A 13,376-nucleotide genomic window follows, 5' to 3' on the forward strand; every position below is an offset into this window, starting at 1 on the left:
CCGCCCAACTGCTTTCTAATAGCAATGCATATCCTGGGAACTTCAGTGTGATAGCAGACAAACTTGAGCAGTTGTATCCTCTTGCCTCATGAGTGGTCTCTCAGTCCCAAAGTGGTGATAAAAATGTTTCATCACTCTTTGAATAGGTAACCCTTCATCCAACCTTGGCTGCTGGACTTTGTATATATTGGGGAAGTACATAGTTGTATTTTAGTTAGTGGAGGTGACGCATTTATTTCTTGGTTTGCGGAAAGGTTCTCACTGGTTGCTGGGGGCAAGCTTGCAAGCTCTGGAGATAGATGACATGAAACTGGATTATGACAACAGAATTTTACCAGCATTGAGCAGGTGGAACCTGAATTGAAGGATTTTTCTAAAGATTACCCAACTGTGATTAGTGGACTGTGCGAACCCAGGCAAGGACCCAGCATGGACAGAGTCCTCTCTAGTCAACTCATGAAGTTAGAATATATCAGTTGTATACTTAGTTAAATTTGATTGGGACTTTCTTTTGCCATCTTTGTAGTTGTGTTCCTGTAAATCTAACCCAGAATGCAAAAGTGTTGCTGAAAGGTGATTAATGTAATATCCTTAATGACAAATTTTAGTGAGTTGTTAGTTGCTTATGTCTTTCCCCATTTTATTTTAAATGACTATCTTTTGGAAGCTGGTATTTTAAGTTATTGATGCATCTGAATTATAGCATTATTATTAATATTTTTTTTGTTTCCACAGCTTGTAATGGAATATTGTTTAGGCTCTGCATCAGACCTGTTGGAGGGTAAGTGTTTGTTTTTTTTTCTTTTCTGTAAGCATCTGAAATTGTGTTTTACCTGGAATATCTGAGTGAATTCTGCTCAGGATCACTGACCGACTAGCTGTGAAGTATCCATCAGGTATTGGTGTAGATTCAGCCATATCAGAGCCATTGCAAAATTGTTTTATATGGTGTATAATTTCTCACTTGTTTTCAGTGAGGTTTAGGAGGTAGGCTACATTGTGTTTAGAACTTTTTTTCAAACATCTTAGATCAGATGAAAAATGGTGGTACAGGTTATCCTTATTCCCTTCAGCTCATACATACATACTTCTAACATATTGTTAGTAGCTCCTGAACTTTGTGAGTAAGCAGTTTTGTGTCTTCAGTACCAAACTACAATTTTTGTCCATTTCCTGTTTTTACTTTATCGTAACAGTCTGTATTCCCAGTTACCCAATCGTGTTTCTTAGTGTTTCATAGTCATCACCTTCTCCAGTCCCCTACTACCCAAACTGCATAAGTACACTTTTTAGCCTTTCCTAGGCATAGGTCAGTTTAATGAAGTTAGATTTGTGGACTTTTGTCTGAATTGAACACCCCTTCCAAAAAAAAAAAAAAAATGCCAGTTGTTGCAACCATGCTGTATTAATCACCTCTGGAGATGCTACACTGCGAGGTTAAAGCTCTTTTTGCAGTGATTTGTATGGAAGAGTACCAGAATTTGCCACTGGCTGTGTGTTGCAGAATGAATCTACTATTTTTTTCTTTCTCATCTTTATTAATCTTTCCTTTCTGTCTTTCTCTTTCCTTTACATCAGCTTATCCATTCCTCATTCTTTGAGAATTGAAGACATCTGATGTTGTTAATCTTCATTCATTCCTTACTGATAGGTGTCTGTTCCGTCCTTGGAACCGAATCGGTCATTATAAAAAGCTCGTGCCAGCCAAAAAAAACTCTTGAGCTAAGCTTTTACCCATAGTGCCCCTCTCTACCTTACGTCAGATCTCGTTTGCCACGTACTCAATCAAGACATGTCAGGCCAGCTCTCAGCTAAGTCATTTCAGTTTTTCAAATTTTGTGTCTTCCTAAGCCTTTCTTGTGTTTTGTTTCATATACCTAGTTAGCCTATTGTTAATCACTTACTTTTTGCTTATCTGCATGAGTGTCCCTCTCTTTCTTTCCTCCTTTTTACCAAGTTTGGTATTCTTTGTACCATTGCTGGTACAGGCCTTCCCTTGCCTCTGAGGTACTTCCCAATACTATTGTTGGTATTCCCCTTTCTCCCCTCTACTGTATAAAAAAATATAAAAATTTTCTTCTCTGTTATTGAGTGTATTTTTCTGTGATTTGATAGTTTTTTTTCTTTGTGGCCAAAATTGTATTTTTGTGCTTAATATGTCTGAAAAAAAAGGGAATGACTGGTTTCAAGCGCTGTGACTAGTGTGACAGGAAAATGCCTAATGTGGACAGCCTTATATCCTGTGTCTACTGACTCAAGGTACCACACCTATCTGTGAAACCCCCTTGTGAGATTTGTTAAGGTTTTAGCTCCCGCAATTTGACGGAACATAAAAATAAGCTTATGCTTAAGGTCTCCTTAAATCTCCTTTTGCGGAGGCCATTTCTGAGGGGGAAGGCTCATCCCCGCCAAAGAAAACATAAAAAGAAGAGTAAATCCTTACCCTCCTCTCCTCACGCCAGTGAATCTAAATCGGTGCAAACAAGATTTAATTTGGTGAATGAAGCCAGAAGAGCACCTATGGAGTTGCCCTTTGTCTCCCTGTCAGCCCAGAGCTGTAGTGACCACGGACGCCTCCCTGATTGGGTGGAGGGATTTCCAAGGAAGGACAGTACAAGGCACTTGGTCAACTTTGGAGGCCAACCTGCATATCAGTGTTTTAGAACTGAGGGCAGTGCTTCTAGCATTGTAAGCATTTCAACCTGTTCTTCCTTCAGGAACAATTGCCATCCAGTCTGACAACGTCAGTAGTCTGGTATATCAACAAACAAGGGGGGGAACCAAGTCCTACCCATTGTGTTGAGAGCCCATGAGAATTTGGCAGTGGGCAATAGCTTCCAACCGCTTTCTGATAGCGCACATTCCCGGGGATTCCAATGTAATTGCAAACAAATCAAACAGATGCATTCTCCTGCCTCACAAGTGTTCCCTCAACCCTGTCATAGTGGCAAAGCTCTTCAGTCGCTGGGGCCAGCCTTGCTGCAATCTGTTCACGTCTCCCGCAAATCACAAATGCAGCAGCTGCTTTGCCCTAATTCCCTCTACAGGGGGAGTCCCTGAGGGACACTTTTGTACACAATTGGCTCATGAGACTTCTTTATTCTTACCCTCTCCTTCCTCTGATCCCACAATTATTAAAAGAAGGCTCTTCGATTGAAAAGCAGAATAATCTTCATTGCACCCTACTGACCCCAACAAATTTGTTTTCCCTTTCTTTGGCCTCACCTAGTACATCAAGCTATGGATTCTGGATCTAACTGTGGAATTGCTGTCACACCCACAGGGGTTGATGCATCTGAACATATCGAGCCTCAGGCTGACAACTTAGTTCCTCCACTTCCAGTAATTGCCAGGCAAAGCAATCTATCCTCCGCTGTCCGTCACATACTGGCTTCACTTAAACCATCCACCAGGAAGCTTTATCTACACAGGTGGAAAAGATTAATAATTTGGTCTCGTTAAGAGAGTAAACCCTTTTTTGGCTCCGCTTTCTGTGGTGCTAGATTACTTACTTGTATGATAACCATCATTCAGGAGCTGCAGCTTCAACTATTCGAGTACACTTGGCAGCAATCTCCAATTTCCGTAATGGTTTCAAGGACTCTTCCTTGATTTCACACCACCTCTGTAAAAACTTTTTTAAAGGTGTTGCACAGATTAGGCCCCTCTTCAAGCAGCCGATCGTGCCCTGGAGTTTAGCATTAGTTCTGCAATCCTTGACTTGTGTCCCCTTTGAATCTGCTGCCAGTTGCGACTGGAAGTTCTTATCCTGGAAAACTTTGTTCTTGGTGGCCATTACTTCAGCAAGACAAATTTCTTCTCTTCGTGCATTCCTGCATCGTTCTCTCAAAAAAAAAAAAAAAAAAAAAATTCGTGTGTGTGTGTGTGTGTGTGTGTGTGTGTGTGTGTGTGTGTGAGCTTGTTCTTTCTGCGATGTCTGATACTCCTAAGCCAGGCTTTAGGAAGTGTGCAGAGTTTGGGCATAAGCTACCTCTCTCCGATGCCCACACTCTGTGTTGTCTGTTTGGGAGTCGCCCATCTAGATTCCTCCTGCTCGATCTGCGCGGGGGCTTCAACCTCTGCGCTTTGATCTACGGGAGGAACAAGCTTATTTTAAATGGCCTTCTCCCACCTTCCTCCGAGGCTGGTGCCCCCCCCCCCAGCTTCTGGAACACAGTCTCCCACTAAAAAGCCTGTGGATAGAGAAAAAATATGCTCCAAAGAGTGGGATCAGCCTAGGATGAGGTCTCCAGAGTACTCTTCCTTGGCCGAGCCCCCATCTAAGTCCTGCCTGAAACTGAGCTGGAGTTCCGCTGGAGGCCGCCTTGGAAGTGTATGTGCAAGAGGAGGCACTTAAACTCTGCCATCAGAGTCTCTCACCGGTGATACCAATGTGGAGGAAGGGGAAGGCTCCACCCGATCACCCCCGGAAGATGTCTCCTTTGGGGACATCATGGAGATCCTGCACAAACGTGGTGGGTGGTCTACTCTCATAGGTTCATAAGTTGGTACTAGGCTATCAGCCCTAGGGGCCTTTATAAGCCTAGCCATAACAATTCCCTGGCTATTTCTTCCCACACTGTTTACTTTCCTGGACCCCTGTCTAGCAGGGTGACTGACGTGATCCCCAGGGTGAATTTCCTTTCTCCCTTCCAATCATTAAGGTTTCTTTTGAAGAGGGCCAAAGAGGCGCTCTGCTTGACATGTATGGGCAGTCTATTCCAAAGTCTGGGGAGTCTCTGGGTCAGGAACCTATCCCTCCTGCATGTTTTGTTTATTGTGATGACAAGGTTTAGATCCCTGGAGCGTGTGGCTCTGAGGGATTGGGATTTCTTTGTGTAGCATGTCCAACAGCGCTGGGTTTGACATGGCCTTGTATGTTAAGCAGAGATCACCTCGGAGTAGACGATATGCGACAGAGTATAGCTGGAGTTTTTTAAGGCGGTCAGCATAGGGCATCTGCTTTAGGCCTGTGATTCTTTTAGTGAAGTATTTCTGAGGCCTTTCCAGTTGTGGCCGATGTCTTGAGAGGTACATACCAAATGGGGCATTGTATTCTATAATGGGTCTAATGAGAGATGAGTACAGTGGGACAATGACCTCCTTTTTTCTTGATGAAAAGCCCTTAGTGATGAGGTGTGCCACATAGAAGGATTTCCTGACTGTTGTGACAATGTGGTTATTGAAAGTGAGACCACTGTCCACCTGTGTCCCTAAGTCTCTTATCACATTTTCAGTGTTTAGTGTACTGCCCCCTATGTGGTAATTCACAGGTATATGCCTTTTCCCAAAGGGGATAACTGTACATTTCTTGGCATTGAGCTTGAGCCCATAGCTCTGGCACCAAGCATCTGTTTCTGTAAGGTCCTTTTGTAGAGTTATCCACATCATTTGGGGATTCAGTAATGGCTCCCAGTTTGCAATCATCTCCGAACTTTGTTAGCCAGAGTCTATTAATGTTGACCTGTACTTCAGAGAAGTAGATGCCAAACAAGAGAGGTCCCAGGACTGAACCCTGAGGTAATCCACTTGTCTGGAGCTGGATTTGGAGTCAGCTGCTTTTACAGTGTGGGTTCTGTCAGTAAGCCAGTTGGCAGCCCATCGAGTGACGTAGGGATTAATGCCCAGCTTCGTAAGTTTATGTATGATTCCAGAGTGGGGGATGGTGTCTAAGGCCTTGGCGAGGTCCAGATAGGCTGTGTGGACTGCCTTACCTTTGTCCACGGCTCTGGAGACTGATTCGAATAAGTCAGTCAGGTTCAGGAGACAAGATCGGCCCTTCACGAACCCAAACTGGGTGGGGTCCAGTGTTTTAAGATTGCCAATGTCTTTGTTTATAAGTTCCATGGTAATACGTTCCATGGCCTTGCAGATCAGGCTCGTCAGACTGATGGGGTGGTAGTCTCCGGGATCCGAGGTGGATCCCCCCTTGTGGAGTGGGATAACGTAGCTGTGCGCCTTTCAGTGGGCACAATGCTTGAGATAAGGGTATGATTAAACATGACACTTAGGTGAGGTGCCATTCATTTTGTAGTTCATGTAGTACACAGCCCGGGATATCATCTGGTCCTATGGATGCTGTATTCTTAGCTTTGGATAGTGCATTTTTTACCTATGTGGCCATTATTACTGGAATTTGGCAATCATCCGGTATTGAGATGGGCCATTTAGGGGGTGAAGTTGGCACTGAATCGATCTGCCGGGATATTGGCAATATCCTTGGGATCAGTATATTTAATGCCATTTTGTTGTAGCTCAGAGCATATCTGAGCATTGCCATTTAGATGCTTGACATAGTTATAGAATGCATTGCGAATGTCTTTGGAATCTTTGGGAATTTTTATTTTTGTAACTAGCTTTGGAGGATTTTATGAGGGATCTCAGCTTCTTATTGAGGCTGGTAAGGGAGGTTTTGCATCCTGGGATTTTCCTCTTTTCTGCAACAGTTTCTTCCTTTTGTTGTAAAGTTTGTTTATGGCAGGGGACCACCAGATTGACTTCCTTTTTTTGGAGGAGAGCATCTTGGTTCTGTTTGGGATGGCACGATTCATGCATGAGTGGATGTGCTCATACAGTGCCTTAGTGTAGGACTCAGCAGTCGAACTTTCAGTTCCCATCTGCATGGGTGTCATGAAGTTTGTAACTTCTGACTTGAGTAGCATGAAGTTGGCTTTGGAGAAGTTTTTTATGGAGGTTTCCTTACTGGGGGGGGGGGGGTGGATGTTATGGGTGATTAGCTTATGGTATGACCTGACCAACGAGGGGGTGACCATAGGTGTGGAGCATCGATTTCCCATGTTGGTAATGACCAGGTCTGGGATATTGGAGCCCCTGGTGGGACTATGGATTAGTTGATCCAGAGCATTGGAATTTATGAATTCCAAAAACTGTTGGGCAATGGTGTTGGTACATGAGTAGTTTTCCCAGTTATTGGCAGGGTAGTTGAAATCGGTTTACTATCAAAATGTTGATCACCCATCGTCGAATGTACATACTGTCAACTCCTTTATGCGAAAGCCGTAATGCCGATTCCTCAAAATAGCGAACAAAAACACCGAACGTTGACATTTCCGACCGCTCCACACCACAAAACGAGTGCTACCATGGGTCACAAGGGGGGTGAGATTTTGCATTTCGGAGTATCTGTGTTCAACATTGTCAACCGTCGCAGTTCGGAGTTTGCGTTAGTGGTGTCAGCAAGGGGTGATCGACATTTTGATAGTAAGCCGTTGAAATCACCCAGTAGCTCAAGCTCATCAAGCTCAGTCCTATTGAGTCTGTATTCCTGGAGGCATTTGGCACAGGCCATTCTACCTCCTGGGTGTTCCCTCTCCCCCCGCAGATCCATTAGTGGATCTTGTTTCCTCTAGGGCATGGAAGGAACCGGACATGGTTGAGCGTATCCCCAGGCGCCCTGATAAGGTTTTAAGCACCCCATCTGACAAGCCCCACTGGCCCAAGGGGTCCCCAATCAATGCCATAGTGGTTGAGTGGCCACCAAGAAGGAGCTGGCACAGGAGAGCTCCTCAGTTCACTCTCCAGACAAGGAGTTTTGGGCGATGGATTATTTTGGGAAGCGGGCTTACTCTTCAGCCACTTTTACTTTGTGCACTGAATTACCAAGCACATGTCATCAGAGTGCAGAGACCTGGTCAAGGAGGTTGCTAAGTCTGCCCTGGGGTCCATGTCAACAGAGAAGAAGGTCTTCTCCACCCATATGGCCACCCTTTTGTATACATCTATGAGGCCTTTCTCACATGCTACTGAGGGTGCCTTGAGGGCTGCAGAGATGGGCGAGGCCATTAGGTGACACACCTGGCTCCACATTGTGCTTTTTCGGAGCCCTTCAAGGTGTCTTTCACGAATGCTCCCTTCGATGGTTCCACCTTGTTTGGAAAAATGGTTTATGATGCATTAACCTAGAGCAAGGTGGACGGGATGATCTTGTCTGCTTTCATAATCCGCTTCTCCACTCTGCAATGATCCTTTTCAAGGAATCAGTGTGGGATCAAGAAGATGTCATTCTGGAAGTCTCAGGGTCCTTCCCAAGATGGTCAGGATACGTCTTCCCCAAGGGGCAGAGGGGGATATGACAGGTGCCGCCCTCGTGGCAGAGTGGGTCCAAAGAATCAAGGGTCTCCGGATACCTTCCCGGACAGACTCTTTCAGCAATCCTGAGGGATTGCCCGACTGCTCGTCTCTAGAGGCAGTCGGGAGGTGCCTATCTCGGCACCCAACAGCTTGGGAATCCATTACAAATGATCGTTTGGAACTGCATGTCATATCCAGAGATTACTATCTCCTTTCTTCATTCCCTCTGCTCTAGACACCTCCCGGACGTTTCACCCAGTAAACGGAAGGAAGCAGCCGCAGAAATTGCCAGGCTGCTCGCAAAACAAGTCTTCCAGCCAGTTCCCCCAGACCAGTCCGTATCAGGCATTTATTCCAGGTTCTTTTTGGTGCCAGAGAAAACGGGTGACTTGCAACCCATTCTGGATCTGTCAACACTGAAACTTTCCATTGCCAAGACAGAGTTCTGGATGGTCACCCTTCAGTCCCATTCTGCCCTTCCTTGCAGATGAACGACTGGATGTGCTTAGTAGACCTCTAGGATGCGTACTACCACATCAGGATGAACAGGAATTTCAGGTCTTCCCCTCCCTGGAAGAATGGCTCCTCTCCGCTCCCTCCAGGCATAGATTATGCAGACCAAAGATTACCTTCTTCATCTAGCCCCCGTCCCTGGGTATTACCATGAATCTCACCAAGTCCCAACTAGCATCAGTTTAGGTGTTGGATTTCATAGGGGCATGACTAGACACTATACAAGGCAAAGTTTTCCTGCCTCCAGACACCGTCTTCACTCTGCCATCATGTACAGGACATTCTTCTAGCCCAATTTCCAATATTAGGCTTAATTCTTCAGGCGTTGGGGTCCGTGGCAACCATGATCACCCTTGTCCGAACTGCATGCCTTCACATGAGGGTCCTGCAGTGGACCTTAGCAGTTCAGTGCTCCCTTCTAGACCTTTCTCTGTCCCATTCTATTAGACTATCTCATGTTTACAGGGACTTCCTTCTTTGGTGGCTCCGATCCTAGGACCTTCTTCTGGGTCAACCGTTTATTTTTCCCTCTCCCAAGACCAAGGTGAACCACGGACACCTCCCTGCTTGGGTTGGAGGGGCATTGCATGGGAAGGATGGTCCCAGGCACGTGGTCTGCTCTGGTGACCAATCTGCATATCAGTGTCCTGTAGATGAGGCGGTGCTTTTGGTGATGTTCTTCGTGTTTTGCTGTTGCAGTCATAATGTTTGGGTTATCTTCTTCGGATGCTGTTGCTTCTTCCATGACATCAGGTCATCAGGGATATAAAACATGCAGCCGATGCCATTACATCAGTCTTGCTTGCTGTGCGGTGCCTGAAGCAGAAGCAGTTCGCAAGTGCCAGTCGGCCGAGTCCTGAAATTTTCGTTTTTCGAGTTTCAGACCTGAAATTTTCTAAAAGATAAGTACCCCGTTGGGGATCCTTTTTTCTTGCTCTAACCAATGTCAGAAAAAATTAATAATTGTCTTGCCTGTGGAAAGCAAATAACTCGGAGATTTTCATTCTTACTGCATCACCTGTTTAGGCCCAGACCACAACGCCCCTCACTGCTGGATTTGTGCCTTGTTCAATGCCCGAACTATTCGTCGTTGGGCTTTTTTTGTAGCTAAATTCTTTTGCTCTCGATCTCCATACTCCAAAATGTCTTGGGTTCATAAGTTCATACTAGGCTATCTGCCCTAGGGCATTTATAAGCCTAGCCAGAGTGTGTTTGGCTTTCGCCACCCATTTTAAATTAATTTTGCTATGCCCTTTTTCGAGGTTAGTATACTGTGCCTCTGTCTAACAGTGACACAGAAGTGATACCCGGGGTAAACCTACGATCTCCCATCCACTCATCAAGATTCCTCTTGAAGGCTGTCAATGAGGGACTCTGCCTAACCTGGACTGGGATTTTATTCCAGAGTGAAGGGAGCCTCTGGGTTATGAATCTGTCCCTCCAGCATGTCCTATTTATTTCAGTGCTGAGGTTCAAGTTTCTCGAGCGCGTAGCTCAATGGGATTTGGATTTTCTGAGGTGCAGCATGTCCTTTAATTCCAGGTTGGACATGGCTTTATACGTCAGGCACAGATAGTCTCTGAGCAGGTGGTATGCCACTGAGTAGAGCTGGAGTTTCTTTAACCAGGCAGCATATGGCAGCTGTTTGAGCCCTTTGATCTTCTTGGTGAGGTACTTTTGGGGTCTTTCCAGTTACTGCAGGTGTCTGGTATGGTACATCCCAAAAGGGGCATTATACTTAATTATGGGCCTGATGAGGGATGAGTAAAGAGGCACGATGACCTCCCCTGATCTAGATGTGAATCCCTTCATGATCGGTAAGCCATCCGACTACTGAACTTCCGAAAAAACAAAAGGATAAAGACAGACCGCATAGGTCGAAGGCTTAAGCTAGTCGCCAGTCCGCTGGTACTTGGTGAGGCACTTTCACAGCCCGATACCTGCTTCTGCAGATTTGCAGGCCTCTACTGAGACCCATTCAGAGTCCGGTATGCCACGAGATGCTTCTTCGACTAGGGAACCTGCGGATGTCTCTAGCTTGGATGGGTCCGGAGCCGCTGTGCAGGCACCGGCTTCTGAGGGTGTTTTCAGGCCTTCCGATCTTCATATTAAGCAGACTACTTCCTTTCAAACCAAAAATACAGAATTTCTCAGACCTAAAGTTCGCACTACGCCTACGAAACCGACCAAAGCACAATCTAAGGCCCACATGCCACAAAAACAAATTATTAGAATGGTGGAGGACTTCATTACTTTAATTAGGGGAAGTCAGCCTTCCCCCTCAAAAAGACCCAGAACTGATTTTCCTTCTGATCAGGAATCTGATTACTTTGATCCTTCTGATTTCCAAGATATACCCTTATCTACCTATGAGGATTCTGATGCAGAGGATTCTATTTCCTCCGCTTCCCCTCCAGAGGATTTTTCCTTTGGTGAAACCTTGCATATACCCTTGGAGAACATTTCTGCTGGGAGAGCCAGGACTACTCCCAGTCCAAAAAGAGATTCAGGGAATTTTTAAGCTTGCCTCAGCACAGGCCTCTAGCAATCCCTCCTCTTCTGGAAATTGTAGATGTCTTCCTGGAATCCAGCCTTACCCCTGATACCTTGCCTCCAGCTCCCAAGAAACCTTACCGGTACTATAGAGTGCCTGACTCCCATAAATTCCTTTTTAGGAATCCTACTGCGGATCCAGAGACCATTTCCCAGGGACCTAAAGGCATTAAGGCTACAACTGCCAAAAATCCTACCCCTTTGGGACAGGGATTCTAGGGCATTAGATAGATGGGGGAAAAAAGGTATACACTACTGTTACGCTTGCCATTAGGGCTTTAAATTGCCAGTTTCATGTGTTAAAGTATCACCAGCATATTATGGAGCTAATTAAACAAAAATGTTGTTTATTCCTGATTGTGCCGAATGCATATTTACAAGAGTTAATGCATTCTGCTAACCAAGTTTGTAAACATACTTTGCAATGTGGGTTTGATGCTTTAGAAGCATCTTCCAGGGCTGCTGTCACTGGGTCTGTTTTTAGAAGACATGATTGTCTTAAGGAACAAAACTTGCCAGATCATGTCAAAGCAAAATTAATGGATGCACCATTAAATCAAGAGCTTCTATTTGGTAATAAAGCAGAAGTCGTCCTCAAAAGAATGGAGGAGAAAGCTAAATCTATGCAAACTGTTAAGGATGTTTTAAAAGTACAGCCACCTAGATTCAGTAGGCATTGACCTTCAAAAAACTGTTCTTTTCCAGTCCCTTCCAGGCCTTCTCAGTCCAAACCCAGGGGCAGCAGGCCACCAAGACTTCTGTCTCAGGCTATGCACAGATCTAAGCAATGGAGTGTTCTCATGTCCAAAACAGGGAGTAGTAAGCCTCCATCCTTTGGTAAAATTGCACAATGACTTATCCTTAACTCTTCCAAGCCTTGCTCAAGTACTTGCACCTTTGGGAGGAAAACTTGCAGTGCATGCCAAAAATTGGCAATACATTACCCAAGACAAATGGGTCTTAAACATTGTTTCCCAGGGATACAGATTCCAGTTCCACTCACTCCCATCCATAAGCGGATGAACAGACCTACCACCAAACCAGTGGGCAGAGGCCCAAAAGCAAGTACTTTCTCTTTTCAGTATCAAGGCTAGTCAGCCTTTCCCAGCAGAACAAAGGAGACAAGGTTTTTATTCTGTGTCCTATCATCTATCTGTCTATTCTAATTTGGTGGTTCCAAAATTCAAAATGTTAACTCTCCAACAGCTGCTTCCTATGCTAGCCAAGGACTCCTGGCTAGCAACCCTAGATTTAAAAGAAGCTTATCTGCACATTCCCATAAGAGAATCTTGCAGAAAATACCTACACTTCAGAGCAGGCTCTATGCACTGTCAGCTCTCTGCACTTCGCTTTGCCTTCTCTACTGTGCCCAGGGTATTCACAAAGTGCCAAGCTCCACCATTGCATATTGCAGGCAGAGAGGAATTCAAATTTACCCATACTTGGACGATTAGCTGATTCACGCGGACAGTCAGGAATTGCTACTTCAGCACTTGGCATTTGTAAAGAGACTTCTCACTTCACTGGGGTACACCATCAATGAAAAAAAATCACAACTGGTACCCAGCCAACAGATTGTATTCCTGGGAGCAAGCTTGAACACAACTTCCCAGATGGCATTCCTCACTCCAGAGAAACAAATTTATTTGACAAACTATTTCAGTCTACTGGCCATCAAAACCTGGCTATCTGCAAGAAAAATACTGCAAGCCCTAGGGCTCATGGACTCTTGCATTCTACTAATTCCATATGCAAGACTGCATATGAGGAAACTTCAGTGGTACCTAAAAAGTCTCTGGTGTCAACATTCTCAGGACTTAGAAACAATGATTCCTATCATTCCTTGCGTAAGGACAGAGTTCCTTTGGTGGGCAGAGGCCTGCAACCACAGCAAGAGACTCCCTTTCATTCTTCCCCCTGCCGCCCAAACCCTAACAGACGCATCAGACTATGCATGGGGGGCTCACATGGCAGGGCAGTGCATTCAGGACAAATGGTACCCAAAGCAAATGCACCTGCATATCAATCAAAAAGAAATGCTAGCTGTGCAGAATGCTCTGACAGCCTTCAAGGGCCTTATTCTTCCAGGACAACTATTGGTAAAGACAGACAACACCACAGTTATGTGGTACATAAACAAGCAGGGGGAAACCCATTCCTACCCACTCTGCAGACTAGCCATGGCTCTGTGGAACACAGCCTTGAGGTACCAAGTGCAC

General features: G+C 45.2%; 1 protein-coding gene across 1 annotated transcript in view; it reads left to right on the top strand.

Moving 5' to 3' along the window:
* Positions 1-13,376, top strand: part of TAOK1 (TAO kinase 1) — a 3,628,992-nt gene that overhangs the window by 690,611 nt on the left and 2,925,005 nt on the right. The window contains exon 6 of the mRNA XM_044054451.1: positions 736-781. Within this exon, the coding sequence (XP_043910386.1) occupies positions 736-781 (46 nt within the window). The remainder of the gene's footprint in view (positions 1-735; positions 782-13,376) is intronic.

Source organism: Protopterus annectens, chromosome 13.part0 (assembly GCF_019279795.1).
Source record: "Protopterus annectens isolate FY-2018-M chromosome 13.part0, PAN1.0, whole genome shotgun sequence".
Lineage (NCBI taxonomy): Eukaryota > Metazoa > Chordata > Ceratodontiformes > Protopteridae > Protopterus > Protopterus annectens.